The following is a 21,274-nucleotide window of genomic DNA, read 5'->3' as shown; positions in this document are numbered from 1 at the left end:
AAGCAATGGACATTAGACTGCTGGAAATGTGTCCTTTGGTCTGGAGTCCAAATTTGAGATTTGTCTTTGTGAGACACAGTGTGGGTGCATAGATGATCTCCGCATGTGTAGTTCCCACGTAAAACATGGAGAAGGAAGTGTTATGTTGTGGGGGTGCTTTGCTGGTGACACGGTCTGTGATTTATTTAGAATTCAAGGAACACTTAACCAGCATGGCTACCACAGCATTCTGCAGCAATACGCCATCTCATCTGGTTTGGGCTTAGTGGGACTATTACTTGTTTTTCGGCAGGACAATGACCCAACACACCTCCAGGCTGTGTAAGGGCTATTTGACCAAGAAGGAGAGTGATGGAGTGCTGCATCAGATGACCTGGCCTCCACAATCACCCGACCTCAACCAAAATAAGATGGTTTGGGATGAGTCGAAAAAGCATCCAACAAATGATCAGAATATGTGGGAACTCCTTCAAGACTGTTGGAAAAGCATTCCAGGTAAAGCTGGTTGAGAGAATGACAAGGGTGTGCAAAGCTGTCATCAAGGCAAACGGTGGCTATTTGAAGAATCTCAAATATAACATATATTTTTATTTGTTCAACACTTTTTTGGTTACCACATGTGTTATTTCATTGTTTTGATGTCTTCACTATTATTTTACAATGTAGAAAGTAGTAAAATAAAGGAAAACCCTTGAATGAGTAGGTGTTCTAAAGCTTTTGACCGGTACTGTACAATCCATGTCTCAATGGTCTCTTAAAAATCCATCTTTAACCTGTCTCCTCCCCTTCATCTACACCAATTGAAGTGGAAACAGCAGAAATACTTTGAAAACAGCTACTGCAGCATTTTCTTCCCCTAACTCACACGTGCTCATACTTGACTTTTGAATTTATATTCACCAATGTAATGCTTGCACAGTAGAGCTTTACAAGATGACCACCCGCCAACGTGGCTGCTGAAATATACATTTTCCCCCCGCCAATACCTAGATCTACTCGCAGGTGGTGGGTGTTCTTTTCATGCCCTGCTTGAGACTCAGAAGAATAATTTGCCTTTTGAGCTTCATGCCTTTTAGCAAACAGCTAACGGCACATAGTTGTCTAATGTGGCGTTTTCATATACAAATCTATTTCTGGTCAAAAACATTATGCAGCAGACCTAATAAGGTTAGGAAAAATAACCTTCACCCATAGTCTCCTTTTAGCCCTGATCTGGATCATCTCACGGTACTCATCTGCTTTCATTACAAACTATACTGCCAAGAGAAAATCCCTTTCAAATGCAGCCTTGTTGCAAGTGCTTCTGTTTCCTTCACATCTTGAACTAAGTAATCAGTGTGTATAAATAGATAACGTCTCCAGCTACCAATCCAACTTTGTCAGATCAGGCAGGGAGAAGGACAGAAGGAATGATACATTTAAGTATTTGTTGAATAGTGTTTTATACCCATCAATCACTGTGGTAGGTAGTTGAAAAACATCTGCCAGCAACTCACATTTTTTACCAGCCAAATATTTTTTTGTGACATACATACTGTAACGACCCTTGGTTTATAAGCACGGAAATCGACTCTGCCGCACGAGCATGCTTTTGCGGAGGTCGATAGCGCACCGGACCTCGGGCTCGAAGGTCGAGGGTATGAGACCTGCTCCCTGCTGTTTCATTACATTGGTGTCAGAAGTGATCGGACCTTGCATCTGTGGTGTGTGTGTGTGTAAGAGAAATGTATCAGGACACAATCCTAGAGAGGTGTGTAAACATCTGGAAAGACACTTTTGACAAAAGCAAAGACTGGAACTACACTACAAGTGTGAGATTTTGTAGATGAAGAAACCATAGATGATGAAGAGAAAGAGCAGCCCAAGGATGACCAGGGTCAGAGTCACAACATTAAAGCAGCGTGCAGTCTTCCCATGTTTTCTTGCTCCCTCCAAGTCTCCAACCATCTTCCTGTCCCTGGACTGGAAAACAACATGTAGAATCATTTATATTATGGAATCATTCACATGTTGCTGATTGTGTTTTTGTAGCTATGCATATTAGTTAAACACATGCACACGACATGACATGTCACACTAATGGGAGGATCTCAGTAATGTATTATCCTCTGTGGTTTAATACTCCTTAATACACTTTCAGAGGTCAGGTTTATAGAGCCTGTAGATGAGGTATAGGCTACACGTTTTTTATAACAGTGTGATAACAAGAAAACAAAACATGAATTTAGAACATTGTTATTCTGTGCTCCTCTTTCCATAGTTCAAAGTTGGTCGCCCATATAATAACATGCCCAACTTCAAAATCCAGACAATTACACGCCCTACAACAGACAATGTTATATTAAGTCACTTAATTCCAACTCACCTTTATGGAGAAATATACAGCTAACATTCCGAGACATAGTGGGTTGCCGTACACGAGGCTGCAAAGTGACCAGATAATGTGATCTCTGGGCTGAGGCACAACGGGCTGGGGCTGTCCCAAGACGACGGTATGTTGGAACCTGGGCGCTCCGTGAGGGTCTTCAAGACGCATGTACTTATTTCCGTTCATTGGGACAAACTCTGACTGATACGATGGTGGTTGATCCATGGCAAGCGAATATAGATACTTATTTAGCTTAGTGTTTTAAAAAAACACACAAAGCTTCTCGGGCAAACGAAAAAGAGCGAGCCGAAGAAAAGTTTAATTTGTGAGGAAAGGTGAAGGCAAAACGTAACCTATATAGCAGGAGCGGCGAAGGTTCCAGGCATAAGCACTGTTTCCAGTAAATTTGTAAATGTTGATTTCCCTAGAGACCCTCTTGCTCAATAGGGGAGGGGTTGTCTAACTTTTAGTTTTAGTTTTTGGGAGTGTAAACCAGTTAAACTGTATATCCTGCTCTCTACCTACCATTCCTAGTGGCAATAGTGGTAGGTGGTTCGTTTGTCCAGTTCTGCAATAGGCTAACTAGCAATCATACCACACAAAAAAAATCATTCAAAGCTGCACCAATTTTATATATCAATCCGCAAGACCAGATGCATATCTGGTAGGCAGCGGAGAAGCCACGTACGTCATTGCGCAAGACATGAGACATCTAGCTCAATAAGCTCCCCTATTGAACTTGTCTAGGGACGATAACATGGTCCTACCTAGACTAGCCTACAACACCACCATTCAATGAATAGTTTTTATATATCTTTATTTTATGTTTCATTCCATTTTGATTCGTTTTTGGTACTCGACAGTTTATAAGGTCTAAAAAGGCAGTGTCAGGTGAGTTTGGCTGTATTTTTAAAAACTTCTGATACTGAAATGCGCTGTTGCGGATCATTCTCCCAAATCGTTATAATAACGTTGCAACATAGGTCTATGCTCCCAGCAGGCCCAGTCATTAAACAAAGCTTAAAGCACGCTCTGCCTGGCCTCGGATCCGAGGGGCTATTCTTTCTGCACATTCTTTCTGTTTCAATATAGCATACATATTTAACATTTTGTGTCATAAACACAATTAGTCACAATGTTTTCATCTGATTAGGCTACTTCAAAACTCTCCTGTATGCTACCAGCACACACGTTTGTCCACTCCACTCGAATATAATTCCAGCATCCAAACTGCACTGGCCATTTGAGGAATGGGAAAGAGACATCTGTTACAAAACACCAAAATGTTGAATGACATTCCCAGATTGTCAAGACAAGCCTTTGCAACTGGATAGGGGGTGGTGTATTTCCTGTTCGTCGAGATTGACATACTCTATTTGATAAAAACATATATTTATTTGATAAAAACATATATTTATTTAATTAACTAACTAGGCAATTCAGTTAAGAGCAAATTCTTATTTACAATGACAGTCTACAAAGGAACAGTGGGTTAAATGCTTTTTTCAGTGGCAGAATGACAGATGTTAATTTAGTCAGTTTAGAGATTCAATCCAGCAACCTTTCGATTGCTGGCCCAACGCTACCTGCCGCCCCAGTATGTAGTAATCAGTATGGAGTTGTGCTTTGCTTATTTGTGATGTGGTTCATTGGCACAGAAACCTGTTGGTGGTAAATTCATTGCATATATTTTATACAATTATAAATATAGCATAAGATGTTAAAAATCGTATTCCCCCTAGCTGATCATTGTCTGCAGCCAATTAATAAGAAAAGCAAGGACTCAAGTTTTGCCCGTAATGGATGGCGAACTCTCAACATCGGCCCGTAGCCCTTCGTGGCATTGACTGTGCCACAAAAGCATGCTGAAGTGGCTTGGTTGATATTGTGTTTGAACACTAGATCGCTAGTTAGGAAAGCTTAAAGTACGCTCTGCCTGTTCTTCACAACTGATCATGGAGACCAACTGGGTGACAAGGCTTTTATTCCAGCCCAGTAACACTCTTATCAACTAATCAAGGGCATGATATTGTAGCGACCCGCACAGACAGCTGTGTGTTATGTGTTAGGCTAGGAGGTGGTTGTGTTGTACTGACCAGTACCCGGTGTTCGCGGGGTCCGACATGTCAATCAACCTGCTATCTGCCAATCACGGGAATGCCTGAAATGTTCTGATGCCGGGCATCCTGGTGGTTGGCGGAGTGGCGTGGAGGGGGGTTGGGCAGGGGGGTGGAGCATTGGAAGTTAAGACCAGGTTCAGCCTTTGTTCTCCCTCTCTTACGTCTGGGCTTCACAAGAGAAGGTCACGATTGGCTTGTGGGTTATCTGGCATCTATTTGGCGTGTGCTACGGCCCAAACAGTAGCCTGTGTAAAGTTGGTTTAATAAACCGTCAATTCGCAAACTCAAGCCTCTGTCTGGACAATTGTTCATTTATGATCTAGTCAGGTCATTACAATATGTAGAATCAGGCGTAGTCCTGGGCAATAACAGCCGGCATACCCTGGAGTTAAGATTGGGGTAAAGAAGACCTGACACATCAAAACCACACATACCTTTTGATTTATTAGCATCTCATTTTGTGGTTCAAAGATGTTCACAATTTCTTGTTAATATAACAAATCACTTCACGGGGGATATGAGCGGGAATGCTACCTTACACAGAAACACTAACAGTGATGAGATGCAACATAGCAATCGAGTCTGGAGGCTTGTGAGAAGAGATAAGGACTGTTTCTGCTTAATTCCCCAGCCCTAACTCAACCAAACCACAACTCTTCAGTGATTAATATTGGTACAGAGTATCTACACAAATCAACAGAAAACATTTAGTACATGACAATTTTTATATAGTGATTAAAAGTCTAGGCAAAGCCCTGTTCCTGCCATGGTGTTAGGTATTTGTGACTAACCCAAAAAGGCACAGTTTTGGCTGCGAGGACGAGGACTTAATTCCTGACTGAATCACACCAATCGTTAGCTTGACACAATTTCTAATATAACCAAGAAATATGGTGAAGGCCTAAGCAATTGTTTGTTTTTTTGAAGAAAACTCAGAAGTATAAATTGCTAAATACTGTACATTAATTATGAACCTTATTTGAAGACATTGGTGGTTTGTTTAACTAGAATAAATGTCATACTTTGCATATAGGCTAGCTAACGCATAGCTGGTTAAGCTAACTATCAGGGCATACATGAGGCATGGATACACAAACAATAAGTCATTGGGAAAGAGATTAAACAATATACTGCCAATGGAATAAAAATGATACTATAAACTGAATAAATGCACAGCTTTTCAGATAGCGTCTATGTATTTGACTGATGTGGGGACAGATCTTCTCCCATAGGGCTGCAGTCTGACTATATTCATTTCTGTGTGAACTTAGGCAAAATGGACAGAAAAGTACATGTAAGAACTGACAGCAATGCGGTCTCTAGTCATCTGTGAAGTAAGTAGCCTGAGGAATTACAAAAACAATCCTGATAGCTTGCCATTTAATTAGCTATAGCATTTACGGACGGTCGGTAGTAAGATATTCTATAGCGGATGGTAAGTGCAACTGCCCCCAGGTGGAAGTTAAGGCGTCACATCTTGGAGGAGGCAGCGATGGTAGAGGCACCTCCACGGGTGTACACTCTCACAGTGTCCTGGGAGAGAGGAGGAGGGAAGGAGACAAAGGGAGAGAAAGAAAAAGAGAAGAGAGCTCAATGCTAAACCTTGATTCATTTCAGAATAGATTTGTGGATATAAACAAGTAAAACTCAATCTCGTTTACGAGGGGTCCTGAGAGAAACAAATACATAGTAAATGTATAGGAATAACAAGTACAAAACCAAAAAGTTCAACATGTAAAAAAATATATAAAACACTTTAGTACATGTGTGCAACTTTTGATTTTCATGAAGGATCTGCGATATACCCAAAACTGCTCATGTAAATTATTTGACTATACTATACCCCCCCCCCATCCAATTATTCCCAAGCATCTGCAACGAGCAGTCTCAGATATGCAAGTGCTTTTCCTATTTAAACTATACTTTGAATTAAATAGGCAAATACCCTTTTAATTGACATAAGCTTTAGTGTCCGTTGACAAGAATGAATAGACTTACCTTCGTGGGCTCAGTGTTTTTGAGTAGGGTCTGAACCCTGTTCCCATAGTCTGCATGCACAGCCATCAGATTCTGAACCTGGAAAAACAGGGCGCAACAGCAGGCAGAGACAGTCAGAAGTGTTGATAGCGATGGAAGTAAAATAGATGCATTATACAACATTGCATTGCAAAGATGACCTTCATGGTAGTGAGGCAGATGATGCCTGGGAAATATACATACTTTGCCTTTAGAAAGTATTCACACCACTTGACTTTTTCCCCACATCTTAATAGAGATCTTTCTTTTTTTCCTCTTCTGGCCTAAACACAATACTCCATAATGTCAACATTTAATAACGTTTTCCTAAATATTTATAAAATCAATTCAAAAGGAAATTCAACCTGTTTCTTATGGCCAGCCTAAATAAGCTCAGGAGTAAAAATGTGTTTAACAAGTCACATAATAAGTTGCATGGACTCACTGTGCAATAATATTGTATAAGATGAGTTTAATGACTACCTCATCTCTGTACAATACACAACACTATCTGAAAGACCCATCAGTCGAGCAGTGAATTTCAAACACAGTTTCAACCACAAAATCCAGGGTGGTTGTTCAATGCCTGGTAAAAATAGGTACTTATTGGGAGATCAAACAAACTGACATTGAATATCCCTTTGAGCATGGTGAAGTCACTAATTACACTTGGCTGGTGAATACACCTAGTTATTACAAAGATACAGGCATCCTTCCTAACTCTGACGGAGAGGAAGGAAACCACTCCCGGATTTCACCATGAGGCCAATGGTGACTTTAAAATAATTACTATAATTTAATAGCGGTGATAGAAGAACTGAGGATGGATCAACAACATTGTAGTTATTCCACAATACTGATCTTATTGACAGAGTGAAACAGAAGCCTGTAAAGAATTAAAATCCTAGAGGTAAAACCTGGTTCAGTCCACTTTCCACCAGACACTGGGAGATGAATTCACCTTGCAGCAGGATAATAACCAAAAACAAGGCCAAATCAACACGGGAGTTGCTTACAGTACCATTTACATTTACATTACATTTAAGTCATTTAGCAGACGCTCTTATCCAGAGCGACTTACAAATTGGTGCATTCACCTTATGACATCCAGTGGAACAACCACTTTACAATAGTGCATCTAAATATTTTAAGGGGGGGGGGTGAGAAGGATTACTTTATCCTATCCTAGGTATTCCTTAAAGAGGTGGGGTTTCAGGTGTCTCCGGAAGGTGGTGATTGACTCCGCTGTCCTGGCGTCGTGAGGGAGTTTGTTCCACCATTGGGGAGCCAGAGCAGCGAACAGTTTTGACTGGGCTGAGCGGGAGCTGTACTTCCTCAGTGGTAGGGAGGCGAGCAGGCCAGAGGTGGATGAACGCAGTGCCCTTGTTTGGGTGTAGGGCCTGATCAGAGCCTGGAGGTACTGAGGTGCCGTTCCCCTCACAGCTCCGTAGGCAAGCACCATGGTCTTGTAGCGGATGCGAGCTTCAACTGGAAGCCAGTGGAGAGAGCGGAGGAGCGGGGTGACGTGAGAGAACTTGGGAAGGTTGAACACTAGACGGGCTGCGGCGTTCTGGATGAGTTGTAGGGGTTTAATGGCACAGGCAGGGAGCCCAGCCAACAGCGAGTTGCAGTAATCCAGACGGGAGATGACAAGTGCCTGGATTAGGACCTGCGCCGCTTCCTGTGTGAGGCAGGGTCGTACTCTGCGGATGTTGTAGAGCATGAACCTACAGGAACGGGCCACCGCCTTGATGTTAGTTGAGAACGACAGTTTGTTGTCCAGGATCACGCCAAGGTTCTTAGCGCTCTGGGAGGAGGACACAATGGAGTTGTCAACCGTGATGGCGAGATCATGGAACGGGCAGTCCTTCCCGGGAGGAAGAGCAGCTCCGTCTTGCCGAGGTTCAGCTTGAGATGGTGATCCGTCATCCACACTGATATGTCTGCCAGACATGCAGAGATGCGATTCGCCACCTGGTCATCAGAAGGGGAAAAGGAGAAGATTAATTGTGTGTCGTCTGCATAGCAATGATAGGAGAGACCATGTGAGGTTATGACAGAGCCAAGTGACTTGGTGTATAGCGAGAATAGGAGAGGGCCTAGAACAGAGCCCTGGGGGACACCAGTGGTGAGAGCGCGTGGTGAGGAGACAGATTCTCGCCACGCCACCTGGTAGGAGCGACCTGTCAGGTAGGACGCAATCCAAGCGTGGGCCGCGCCGGAGATGCCCAACTCGGAGAGGGTGGAGAGGAGGATCTGATGGTTCACAGTATCGAAGGCAGCCGATAGGTCTAGAAGGATGAGAGCAGAGGAGAGAGAGTTAGCTTTAGCGGTGCGGAGCGCCTCCGTGATACAGAGAAGAGCAGTCTCAGTTGAATGACTAGTCTTGAAACCTGACTGATTTGGATCAAGAAGGTCATTCTGAGAGAGATAGCGGGAGAGCTGACCAAGGACGGCACGTTCAAGAGTTTTGGAGAGAAAAGAAAGAAGGGATACTGGTCTGTAGTTGTTGACATCGGAGGGATCGAGTGTAGGTTTTTTCAGAAGGGGTGCAACTCTCGCTCTCTTGAAGACGGAAGGGACGTAGCCAGCGGTCAGGGATAAGTTGATGAGCGAGGTGAGGTAAGGGAGAAGGTCTCCGGAAATGGTCTGGAGAAGAGAGGAGGGGATAGGGTCGAGCGGGCAGGTTGTTGGGCGGCCGGCCGTCACAAGACGCGAGATTTCATCTGGAGAGAGAGGGGAGAAAGAGGTCAGAGCACAGGGTAGGGCAGTGTGAGCAGAACCAGCGGTGTTGTTTGACTTAGCAAACGAGGATCGGATGTCGTCGATCTTCTTTTCAAAATGGTTGACGAAGTCATCTGCAGAGAGGGGAGGGGGGAGGATTCAGGAGGGAGGAGAATGTGGCAAAGAGCTTCCTAGGGTTAGAGGCAGATGCTTGGAATTTAGAGTGGTAGAAAGTGGCTTTAGCAGCAGAGACAGAGGAGGAAAATGTAGAGAGGAGGGAGTGAAAGGATGCCAGGTCCGCAGGGAGGCGAGTTTTCCTCCATTTCCGCTCGGCCTTCCGGAGCCCTGTTCTGTGAGCTCGCATTGAGTCGTCAAGCCACGGAGCGGGAGGGGAGGACCGAGCCGGCCTGGAAGATAGGGGACATAGAGAGTCAAAGGATGCAGAAAGGGAGGAGAGGAGGGTTGAGGAGGCAGAATCAGGAGATAGGTTGGAGAAGGTTTGAGCAGAGGGAAGAGATGATAGGATGGAAGAGGAGAGAGTAGCGGGGGAGAGAGAGCGAAGGTTGGGACGGCGCGATACCATCCGAGTAGGGGCAGTGTGGGAAGTGTTGGATGAGAGCGAGAGGGAAAAGGATACAAGGTAGTGGTCGGAGACTTGGAGGGGAGTTGCAATGAGGTTAGTGGAAGAACAGCATCTAGTAAAGATGAGGTCGAGCGTATTGCCTGCCTTGTGAGTAGGGGGAAGGTGAGAGGGTGAGGTCAAAAGAGGAGAGGAGTGGAAAGAAGGAGGCAGAGAGGAATGAGTCAAAGGTAGACGTGGGGAGGTTAAAGTCGCCCAGAACTGTGAGAGGTGAGCCGTCCTCAGGAAAGGAGCTTATCAAGGCATCAAGCTCATTGATGAACTCTCCGAGGGGACCTGGAGGGCGATAAATGATAAGGATGTTAAGCTTGAAAGGGCTGGTAACTGTGACAGCATGAAATTCAAAGGAGGCGATAGACAGATGGGTAAGGGGAGAAAGAGAGAATGACCACATGGGAGAGATAAGGATCCCTATGCCACCACCCCGCTGACCAGAAGCTCTCGGGGTGTGCGAGAACACGTGGGCGGACGAAGAGAGAGCAGTAGGAGTAGCAGTGTTATCTGTGGTGATCCATGTTTCTGTCAGTGCCAAGAAGTCGAGGGACTGGAGGGAGGCATAGGCTGAGATGAACTCTGCCTTGTTGGCTGCAGATCGGCAGTTCCAGAGGCTACCGGAGACCTGGAACTCCACGTGGGTCGTGCGCGCTGGGACCACCAGATTAGGGTGGCAGCGGCCACGCGGTGTGGAGCGTTTGTATGGTCTGTGCAGAGAGGAGAGAACAGGGATAGACAGACACATAGTTGACAGGCTACAGAAGAGGCTACGCTAATGCAAGGAGATTGGAATGACAAGTGGACTACACGTCTCGAATGTTCAGAAAGTTAAGCTTACGTAGCAAGAATCTTATTGACTAAAATTATTAAAAATGATACAGTACTGCTGAAGTAGGCTAGCTGGCAGTGGCTGCGTTGTTGACTTTGTAGGCTAGCTGACAGTGGCTGCGTTGTTGACACTACACTAATCAAGTCGTTCCGTTGAGTGTAGTAGTTTCTACAGTGCTGCTATTCGGGGCTAGCTGGCTAGCTAGCAGTGTTGATTACGTTACGTTGCGTTAAAAGAACGACAATAGCTGGCTAGCTAACCTAGAAAATCGCTCTAGACTACACAATTATCTTTGATACACAGACGGCTATGTAGCTAGCTATGTAGCTAGCTACGATCAAACAAATCAAACCGTTGTGCTGTAATGAAATGAAATGAAAAATGTGATACTACCTGTGGAGCAAAGCGGAATGCGACCGGGTTGTTGAGTGCGGAAGTTCTATTCAGTAGACGTTGGCTAGCTGTTGGCTAGCTAGCAGTGTCTCCTACGTTAAGGACGACAAATAGCTGGCTAGCTAACCTCGGTAAATTAAGATAATCACTCTAAGACTACACGCTCTAAACTACACAATTATCTTGGATACGAAGACAGCAAAGACAACTATGTCGCTAGCTAACACTACACTAATCAAGTCGTTCAGTTGAGTGTAATAGTTTCTACAGTGCTGCTATTCGGTAGACGGTGGACGTTTGCTAGCTGGCTAGCTGCTGGGCAGATAGCAGTGTAGACTACGTTAGGACGACGAAATACGAAGTTGCAATAGAAGTGCTGACTGTTTCACTTTGTTGTCCTCTTTCTTTTCCTTTTTCTTCTGTCCTTCTTTTGTCCTTATTTTGTCTTCCTTTCTTCTGTTAACTAGATATTTTTTGTTGTTATTCTTTGTAAGCTAGCTAGCTTACCAGTAAGACAGTGAATGTTCTTGGGTGGCAGAGTCACAATTTTGACTTAAATCTGCTTGAAAATCTATGGCAAGACCTGAAAATGGTTGCCTAGCCACGCCAAACAACCGATTTGACAGAGCTTGAAGAATTTGGAAAAGAAAAATTGGCAAATGTTGCTGTAATCGCTGCCAAAGGCGATTCTAACATGTATTGACTCAGGGGGTTTATTTTTCATATTATATACACATTTACAAATATTTGAATTTTTCTTCCACAGACTATTTTGTGTAGATCGTTACAATTAAATTAATTTTACTTCGTACCAAAATGTGGAAAAAGTCAAGGGGTGTGAATACTCTCTGATGACAGTGTGGTAGAGAGGAGATTTTGATTTGAATAGTAATGATGATGTTGATTAAAAAAACATGAAGATAGAAATAACATGATTGCTGATCACAATGATGATGAAAAATGGTGACTTAGACAATCAAGATGAGGAGAACTCACCCAGCGTTTCTGGATGAAGACTTGGGCTCCCTTCAGGGCACCAGCCATGTTCTGACAGAGCCTCTGGCGCTCCTCCTCATTCAGCACCTCGGTGAAGAAGGTACGCACCTGCAATACACCCACACACAAGGTCAGATCACTGGTTACACACAAACCAACAGATTTATTAATGTATCAATAAATAAGCATTTCATTATGTAATCATTACAGTTCATACTGTATAAAGAAATCATTCAATTGAAATACATTCATTAGGCCATAATCTATGGATTTCACATGACTGGGAATACAGATATGCATCTGTTAGTCACAGATACCCTAAAAAAATTTTTTTTTAATGTGACCACCATTTGCCTCATGCTGCGAGACATATCTCCTTCACATAGTTAATCAGGCTGTTGATTGTGGCCTGTGGAATGTTGTCCCACTCCTCTTCAATGACTGTGCAAAGTTGCTGGATATTGGCGGGAACTGGAACACGCCATCGTACACGTCAATCCAGAGCATCCCAAACATGCTCAATAGGTGACATGTCTGTTGAGTATGCAGGCCATGGAAGAACTGGGACATTTTCAGCTTCCAGGAATTGTGTACAGATCATTGCGACATGGAGCGATGCATTATCATGCTGAAACAGGAGGTGATGGCGGCAGATGAATGGCACGACAACGGGCCTCAGGATCGTCAAGGTATCTCTGTGCATTCAAATTGCCATTAATAAAATGCAGTTGTGTTAGTTGTCCGTAGCTTATGCCTGCCCATACCATAACCCCACCATGGGGGACGCTGTTCAAAACGTTGACATCAGCAAACTACTAGCCAAAAAAACACCATTCAAGTGGCCTAAAGTTGTGAGGCCGGTTGGACGTACTTCTAAATTCTCTAAAAACGTTGTTGGAGGTGGCTTATGGTAGATAAATGAACATTACATTCTTGGACATGAGCGCTGTTGGACAATCCTGCAGTCAGCATGACAATTGCACACTCAAGACTTGGGACGGCTGTGGGATTGTGTTGTGTGATAAAACTGCACATTTTAGAGTGGCCTTTTATTGTCCACAGCACAAGGTGCATCTGTGTAATGATCACGCTGTTTAAAATTAGCTTCTTGATATGCCACACCTGTCAGGCGGATGTATTATCTTGGCAAAGGAGAAATGATCACTAACAGGGATGAAAGAAAAGCTTTTTGAACAAATGGAACATTTCTGGGATCTTTTATTTCAACTCATCAAACATGGGACCAACACTATACCTGTTGCATTTGTTATTTTGTTCAGTCTATTTCCAAAACTGTGGTTTTCTTTAATGTAACTAGGGCTGACCCCAATTAGTTGACTAGTCGATTGTTTGGCCGACCAAGATTTTGTTTTGTCAAGCAGTAGCAAATAAAAAAATATATATATACACACCCACATCTTAAAAAAAAAAAAAAAATGGAACACAAGACACCTGTCTGATTCACGCCCATCTCAGTGAACTAATCCACTGCGCTCTACATAGATACATTACCTGTGTGACATTATCATCGTCAGCGCTGTTGTAGCGGCCCACATCTGGGGACACCTTAAACCTGGTTTCCACGTGCTGCCGCTGGGCCTCTGGAGCACTGAAGCTGTTGGGGAAATAGTTGGGAGCGCCAGCCTGGTTGTCGAACATGCACATGGGCCCGTCTCGCTGATAGTTGGCCACACGGGTCCTGAAGGGGCAGTTGACGGGCAGCTGCAGGTAGTTGGTTCCCAGCCGGTGGCGATGTGTGTCTGGGTAGGAGAACAGACGCCCCTGCAGCATCTTGTCAGGGCTGGGCTCGATGCCAGGGGGCATATTGCTGGGGTCAAAGGCCAGCTGCTCGATCTCAGCAAAGTAGTTGGCAGGGTTTCTGTTGAGGACCAACCTCCCCACGGGAATGAGGGGGTACTCCTTGTGAGACCACACCTAAGGAAAATGAGAAGTGCTGCTACTTCTCAGGCCAAAAAAGGTACATGGATGTGCAAGAGATTTCTAGCCAGTCTTGGAGGACAAAGATTTTTTTTAATAGAAAATGTAAGCGTGCATGACCCCTTTACTGTACTATTTTCACATAATAATTATCCTGACTAGACTGCAGCTATTGAGTCAGTTGCCCATTATTGTACTATTGACAAATGGTACCACTCCATAGCAGATCTCAGACCACTTTCAGATCTTTCAGTGGTTATGTGGAGTATGTCCCCCCCTCTGGTGGAAAAGTCAGAGTACTGCAAATGGACAATATTTTTGGGAACATCTTGTTTAAATGGCTAACAAAGTACAATACTAAGACATTTAATGCATTTCTGTCACATTATTTTTTTAAACTATGCAAATATTGATAAAAAGTTATGCACCTACTATAAGGGTTAGAGTCCCCACATAATTGAATAGAAGATTGAAAACTGTATCTCTATGGTACCTTGGTCAGGTCAAAGGGGTTCCACTGGAACTTCTCAGCCTGGTCAAAGGTCATGACCTGGATGTAGAATGACCAGGAGGGGAATTTGCCGTTGGCGATGGAGGTGTAAAGGTCTCGGATGGCGTAGTCCGGGTCGGTGGAGGCCAGGCGCTCGGCATCCTCAGGCTTCAAGTTCTTGATACCCTGGTTGGTCTGAGAGGAGAGCAGAGGAAGGATGCTATGGGTTACTATGGACCCGTCCCAATTTTTCTAACTACGTTTCCTTCTTTTACCACCATTACTCTCTTGCATCCTTCAGTTAATTAAGTATTGTCGACTCCTATATCCATTAAAGTGTAGTACATTTCACTAGTCCTGTACTATCCATTCACAACATAATTTTTAGTTGTGCTCTGACCTTGTAGTGGAACTTGCAGTAGACGGGCTGACGCTCGGCGTTGACCAGCTTGAAGGTGTGGGATCCGTAGCCATTCATGTGGCGGAAGCCGTCGGGCAGACCACGGTCACTGAACAGGAAGGACACCTTCATAGAGATTAAGACAAAATTATTAACAAAAGCACATATTCAGCCAATTTAGCCAATGTGATATGTAAATAAGATATAAAAAAAAACATGTAAGTAGAAGCATGATATAATAATCTGATCAGAAAACTGATTTAAAACTATTTAAACTAATACCGCAACCGCCATTTCTAGATACAGTGGCATAGCTTTAAAGTTGTTAATGGAGCGAAATCTGAAACTACAATGTATTTTCGGATTCTAACTAACTATTGTGCGTGCACGTGTAAAGGTTTGGTGTCAGGTAGAGAGGAGCAGGTACAGTACCTGATGCATACACTCAGGCCGCAGGCTCCAGAAATCCCACACCATGTCTGGGTCCTTCAGGTGAGTCTGGGGGTTGCGCTTCTGAGAGTGGACAAAGGATGGGAACTGCACAAAACAAAAGGGAAAAATCAGAGCGATATGGTAATGGCATTTAATATTACACGGGGAGATGAACTAATGGATTAGCCTGGTTGCCAGTCTGTTTAGCTAACGTTCCACTCCTTGTACTGTGTCATGTCATGTGTCAAAGACTGAATCTTGGCAAGGCACACCCAGGCGCAATCTTGACTCACATGTCTGAACTCACCAGCATGGCGTCCCTGATAAAGAAGATGGGGGTGTTGTTGCCAGTAAGGTCCCAGTTGCCCTCGTCAGTGTAGAACTTGACTGCAAAGCCACGTGGGTCTCGCACTGTGTCAGCTGAGCCGGATTCCCCAGCTACATGAGTTTGAGACAAAATAGGTTGATATGAAACTCACACATGGACAACCAGTATAAACAAATTATTTGTAGAATTCAAAAAATATGACATTGTGTATTTTCTGGTATTTAATGGTATTTAATCAATGATGTGTTGATGTACAATGGGGTCTGAAATGATTGACACCATTGATAAAGACAATAGAATATGACTGTATACATTAACACATTCAAATACTGAGCTATATTGTATGCTCCTAAAAATTGGGGGAAATAATTCCTTTATACTAATACAATTTGCTCAGAGAAAGATTACTTGATAAACTGTTTTTTCTCAAAGGAGGCAGGGGTCAGAATTATTGACTCCCGTTTTCAATACCTCATCTTGTGAGGATAACTGCACTGAACATTTTTCTAAATATTTGATGAGTTGGAGAACACATCTTAGAACATTCCTACACACAGAATCCTTCCAGATCCTTGATATCCTTCGTCTGAACTTATAAACTTCCCTCTTCAATTCAAACCACAGGTTTTCAATGGGTTTCATGTCCGGAGACAGATGGAGATTGCAAAATGTGGATTTTGTGGCCAATTAAGCTTTTCTATAGCTTCCAAAACACATGTTTTTTTGTTGTTGTTTCTTTTACAATGGTGGGGAAGTACCAAGATGGAGGCGCATTGGCTTCAGAAAGCACCCCTCTGTCAGTCATCTAGTGTATATATTGCATTTTATACTTACAGGAGCAATTAGGGTTAAGTACCTTGCTCAAGATCATGTCAACAGCTTTTTCACCTAATCGGCTCGGGATTTGAACAAGCAACCTTTTGGCTATTGGCCCAATGCTCTTATCCTCTAGGCTACCTGACTGTCCAGAATTCTTCTGATATCGGCAAACATTGCTTTTTGCAGACAAGCATGTTTAGTCATTCCATATACAGCAACAGTAGTCTAATTGGTAGCTAGCAAATCTGATAGGGTTTCTTTTTGCATATGTCCTTAAGGAAACAAAGGGAACTCTGTAAATGTGTTTGTAGCAGTTTTATAGAAAAGCCGGAGTGAGCAGCCTCAAAATACTATTTTATCATGTAAGTTGAGTAAATACCAGGGGGAAAAAAAGACAAAAATGTAATGTAGGTTAGTCTTACCCACGGTGGAAAAGCGAATGGCGATAGGTGTGGTCTTGCCCACATGCTCAAACACCTTGGCCTTGCAGTAGCGAGAGATGTCATGTGTCACCTCAAAGTACCCAAAAGCTCCTGTGGTAGAAGAGGCAGGACATGGACAGTTACTGTGTATAAATCTAGCTAGTTAGGTAAGTGAGTAAACACTTACTTATAAAGCCATACACATGGTGCACTTTACCCTTCTGTAGAGTGGGCCAACAACAACAGACCGTCACATGATCAAGCATGGTCCTAATAATATTCTGCCCCGACTAAAGAGCAGTTCACAGTATTTTGGTCTAGACCGAAAAGTAGGTCAACACTTCCTAATGTTTATTTCAAATGTGAGAGGCCTGTCTAGGGAACGTTTCCCCTATACCATTACTTTGTGAGGGTCCACTTTTAAGAACACATCTAGTGGTGTACATAGTCCCTCCATTTCAGGGGACCAAAAGTATTGGGACAAATTCACTTATATGTGTATTAAAGTAGTCAAAAGTTTAGTATTTGGTCCCATATTCCTAGCACACAATGATTACATCAAGCTTGTGATTATACAAAGTTGTTGGATGCAATACTTTTGGAGCTCACTGTATATAGCATAAATGCCAATCAGTTTCGGTTAAATGTATTGGTAGTGCTTGACACCTACCGCCTCCCTTGGCATGCACCACCCTCTCTGGGATGCGCTCGCGGTCAAAGTGGGCCATCTCGTCTATGAACGGGGTGTCCTGCACTAGGAGGGGCCCCCGGGGACCCGCTGTTATTATATTCAACTTGTCCCCTATCGGGTGACCAGCACCAGTGGTCAGGTTGTCTGGCCTCTGAAGGGGAAGAAATGACATAGCCATCATACATAAGACACTGCACTACACATGTTTTATTTACAGTCACTAGGCCTAGTCTCTCACTTTTCCTTTGGTAACGGAGTTGGTCCTTTCCCTGACTCCACATCAACTGCACTTACACAGTTTATTAATTTACTTGCTCTCAGGTGACATAACTACACACACATTAAGACTAGGAATGTACAGGAATACTTTGTGCACCTGACACTTAGTAGCCTGGGCACAAGACTCAATGGTCCCATTAGGTTATGTGTGATATAGGTACAATTCGGACATTATACAGGTCTAGTGTTTTGTACTTTGAATGATCAAACATCAGCTTCGTTGCGCAATTGCTCCAATTCAATGTGTGCATTACAAAATAGTCTAAAATCCACTTAAACAGTTCACATCTCTCATTTGGCCTTGTTTACTTCAAATCTTGCTTAATGTTTACCCGTTAAGCCTATCCTTCCTGCACCAATGATTAGGTAACCATGAGTTGACATGGCTAAAGTCCGGGCTAAACTATAACAAGACAATGACCAAGATACATTTGCTATCCCAACAAATCAAGGTCCATATTTTCCAGTTATTGCAAAGAATCACTAATTATTCTATTCTCAACTTGCAATATTTTGACGTTAAACCAGCAAAATACACACAAGCAATCAACTTCTTGGCATTTAAATGAGGTACTATAGCTAGATGACGTTAAATAAAAAACAAATCGCTTCTCTGCAGTTGTTTTATTTCAATACATTACATCAAATTAAAATCACATTTTATTGGTCGCATACACATGTTTAGCAGATGTTATTATGAGTGTAGCGAAATGCTTGTATTTGTCACAAGAGAATGGGAGTAAAACCTAGCTAAACTTGGAATTCTATTCAACAAATATCAAGAAAGCCCGAACTGCACGGGTTTCCACTAGTTAAGAAGAAATATAGTAGACATGTGCGTGGTTATTGACTTTGTGATTGTGGGTGTAGCAGCGAATGAAGACCAGCTGCAAGTGCAAGATAGCTAGCTAATAAGTAGTAATAGGCTAACGTTAGTTGTAGGCAGCAGCCAGCTAACAATTCCTGCATGATCAAAAACGGACACAATTCAAATACAAATGTGCATTCTTTGGTCGTGGAATTGAACAGTACCATGGTTCTGTAAAGGTGTTGCTAACTAGCTATCTAACGTTAGAATTATAGTTAAGTAGTCCAGGAGGAAAAATGCGACCCTGGATGAACGCTCACCATTTCTAAACAGAATTGCACAACACAAACTAAGCATAGAAATAGACAAACCTGAGCGCTTCGGCCCTCTTTCCATAGTTTCATTTGGTCGGTTGCTTTCCCTCTATCCTCGTCCATCTTGAAGGCAGAAATTTTAACCACAACTGCGTGGAGGGGAAATATTTCTGAGTGTTAACGTTATTTAGCCACTGTACTTTGTACGATTAGGGTCCTCCTGCTTGTTACCCGACTCCTATTGGATGCTGGATCACCAGCTACTTTCGGACCAAAGGGCAAAAAAAGAATGTACCCCTTGCTGCTACCACCCATCACACCATTAAAATGTGGTGTTGCAGAACTAGGCTGTGTTAAACATGTTGCCCGACCCAAGACCCAAAGGTGGGCGGCATATTTCTACGGGTAGTCAATTATTGGTTCACATTGTCTTAGTCGAACTACAAGCTTGCGATCCAACTCAACACTCACGTGAGGCAACAGACTAAACGCATTTAAACATGTGGAATATGTACATTGCTAGTTGACCAGTTTGGCAGGGATTCATTTCATATTTATCAGATTATGCAGACCCCATACTAAAGGTATCACAAGAGCAGTTACTATATATCTGCTGTGTGCACTCATGTTGTGTTGTCACGGAAAAATACGCACACAGAGAGATAGCTTTATTCCCTTTTATTAATAGTCCGTAGTCAGTAAATGTATAGAAAATACAAAAATGACTGTTTTACTGCTTGTTGAGATTTGTTCAATTGAGTGGACACAAGGCTATTTAGCCATTTCAATTGGGAGCATAGGTTGTGAAAGGCAGAAAGGGTTGACTGGATGGATATAGGTGGCTTCAAGGGAAGAATCATGGACCTTTTTATTTTAACTCAATATTCACATCCAAAGAACATAAAATAGTCAGGAAGCAGAGTTGAATGTAGCAGCTTAATTCTGTGAAAAGTGGGAAGCATACAGTATACTTCTATGTTATTGTAAGAATCCACTGTTCCATGCACTTAGAAAAAAAAGGTTCCAAAAGGGTTCTTCGGCTGTCCCCGTAACGGAACCCTTTTTGGTTCCAGGTAGAACCCTCTGTGGAAAGGGTTTTTACATGGAAGCCAAAAGGGTTCTACCTGGAACCAAAAAGTGTTTTTGAAAAGGTTCTCCCGTGGGGACACCAGAAGAACCCTATTAGGTTCTAGATAACACCTTTTTTCTAAGCATGTAGGTTTCTGAGATGTTACCTCCAACAAAGAATCCACAAAAGCCTTTTTGAAAATGAAAGAATAGATGCTAAGTGGGATCCTTGCTATGAGCATAACTCTGACCCTAAACTTAACCCCAACCTAACACTTACCTTAACTCTTTTAAATCTGAACTTCAATAGAGTGACGTCATAGATTGGGTATTACAAGCATCCCACTGATAAGGAAATGTATTTGAGTAAATTATTAGAATGTTACAGTCCTGAAACCATATGTCTGAAACCATGTGATTGTATGAAATTAATTTGAATCATTAGATTACTATAATACATGTGTGTAAGTGTTAGAGTCATTCGATGATTATATTATAATACTGTGTGTGGTTTTAGTCGGAATCAACGTTTAGGGAACAATGTGTCTAGTGTTTTGAGAACAGACTATCTGTCTGAGCTAGAACCGGGGCGACCTTGGCTGGGACACTGAGAACTTCCCAGTCCCAGGTCTCTCCCTATCTTAGGGGAGGGTAGGAAGACACTATTCTCACGTACTCCCCTAGGCTCTATTGGCGGGCGGATTTGATGGTTGGTGTGGAAGTATGTGTGTCGCCATAAATTGAAGGTCCTGTACTGTACACGTCAGAACGTTCCCATGAATAAACATTTCACTTTGGTAGACTGGGCCTCTGTCTGTTTTTGTTTCTATCCGTATCTTACAAATCCTGATATAACAGACTGAGGGTAACATAATTGAATTGGTAAATTAACAGGAGTATAGAATTCTCCTGACACCCACTTAGCATATTTCCTGCCCCCTCTTCCTTCCCCAAACCTTCCTCCCGCCTTGAATTGACACTCCTTCCTGATCGGTAGCCAACCTAAATCTTTGAATAACCTGTTGCACATGCAAGGACGATGAAGGGGAACCTATACTCCCTTACACCTTGCCTCCGAGATGAGCTTCCTGATAAATACACCGATTACACAAATGGACAGAAGTGCAAAATCATTAATTTTTATTTTTTTCCATTATTTATAGATTTTCAGATATGAAAAACAAAAACAGTACAACCCCAACCCC

At 43.0% G+C, this 21,274-nt stretch overlaps 2 protein-coding genes across 2 annotated transcripts; both read right to left on the bottom strand.

Moving 5' to 3' along the window:
• Positions 1 to 1,423: 1,423 nt before the first annotated feature.
• Positions 1,424 to 2,911, bottom strand: LOC124003655 (dispanin subfamily A member 2b-like). Its single transcript, XM_046312146.1, has 2 exons — positions 2,366 to 2,911; positions 1,424 to 1,962 (listed from the first exon to the last, which is right to left on the bottom strand). The coding sequence occupies exons 1-2, from the start codon at positions 2,591 to 2,593 to the stop codon at positions 1,804 to 1,806; spliced, it is 387 nt and encodes a 128-aa protein (XP_046168102.1). The 5' UTR covers positions 2,594 to 2,911; the 3' UTR covers positions 1,424 to 1,803.
• Positions 2,912 to 4,910: 1,999 nt separating this feature from the next.
• On the bottom strand, positions 4,911 to 19,332 carry LOC124003144 (catalase-like). Its single transcript, XM_046311211.1, has 11 exons — positions 19,059 to 19,332; positions 17,580 to 17,751; positions 16,910 to 17,020; positions 15,648 to 15,778; positions 15,341 to 15,445; positions 14,909 to 15,034; positions 14,512 to 14,703; positions 13,593 to 14,015; positions 12,081 to 12,188; positions 6,487 to 6,564; positions 4,911 to 6,021 (listed from the first exon to the last, which is right to left on the bottom strand). The coding sequence occupies exons 1-11, from the start codon at positions 19,122 to 19,124 to the stop codon at positions 5,959 to 5,961; spliced, it is 1,575 nt and encodes a 524-aa protein (XP_046167167.1). The 5' UTR covers positions 19,125 to 19,332; the 3' UTR covers positions 4,911 to 5,958.
• Between the last annotated feature and the right edge of the window lie 1,942 nt (positions 19,333 to 21,274).

Source organism: Oncorhynchus gorbuscha, linkage group LG18, assembly GCF_021184085.1.
Source record: "Oncorhynchus gorbuscha isolate QuinsamMale2020 ecotype Even-year linkage group LG18, OgorEven_v1.0, whole genome shotgun sequence".
Classification (NCBI taxonomy): domain Eukaryota; kingdom Metazoa; phylum Chordata; class Actinopteri; order Salmoniformes; family Salmonidae; genus Oncorhynchus; species Oncorhynchus gorbuscha.
The sequence above is the reverse complement of the archived record's forward strand: the minus strand, read 5'-3'. Positions and strand labels throughout refer to the sequence as shown.

What these genes read in the sequence shown, in the direction of transcription:
- LOC124003655 (XM_046312146.1), bottom strand. Translation starts at nt 2,593, where the DNA reads ATGGATCAACCACCATCGTATCAGTCAGAGTTTGTCCCAATGAACGGA. An exon ending in CTGTATATTTCTCCATAAAG is followed by an intron (nt 1,963 to 2,365) that starts GTGAGTTGGAAT and finishes GTTGTTTTCCAG; the next exon opens with TCCAGGGACAGGAAGATGGT.
- LOC124003144 (XM_046311211.1), bottom strand. Translation starts at nt 19,124, where the DNA reads ATGGACGAGGATAGAGGGAAAGCAACCGACCAAATGAAACTATGGAAA. An exon ending in ACCCCTTTGACCTGACCAAG is followed by an intron (nt 14,016 to 14,511) that starts GTACCATAGAGA and finishes CATTTTCCTTAG; the next exon opens with GTGTGGTCTCACAAGGAGTA. An exon ending in ACGATGATAATGTCACACAG is followed by an intron (nt 12,189 to 13,592) that starts GTAATGTATCTA and finishes GGTGTATTGCAG; the next exon opens with GTGCGTACCTTCTTCACCGA.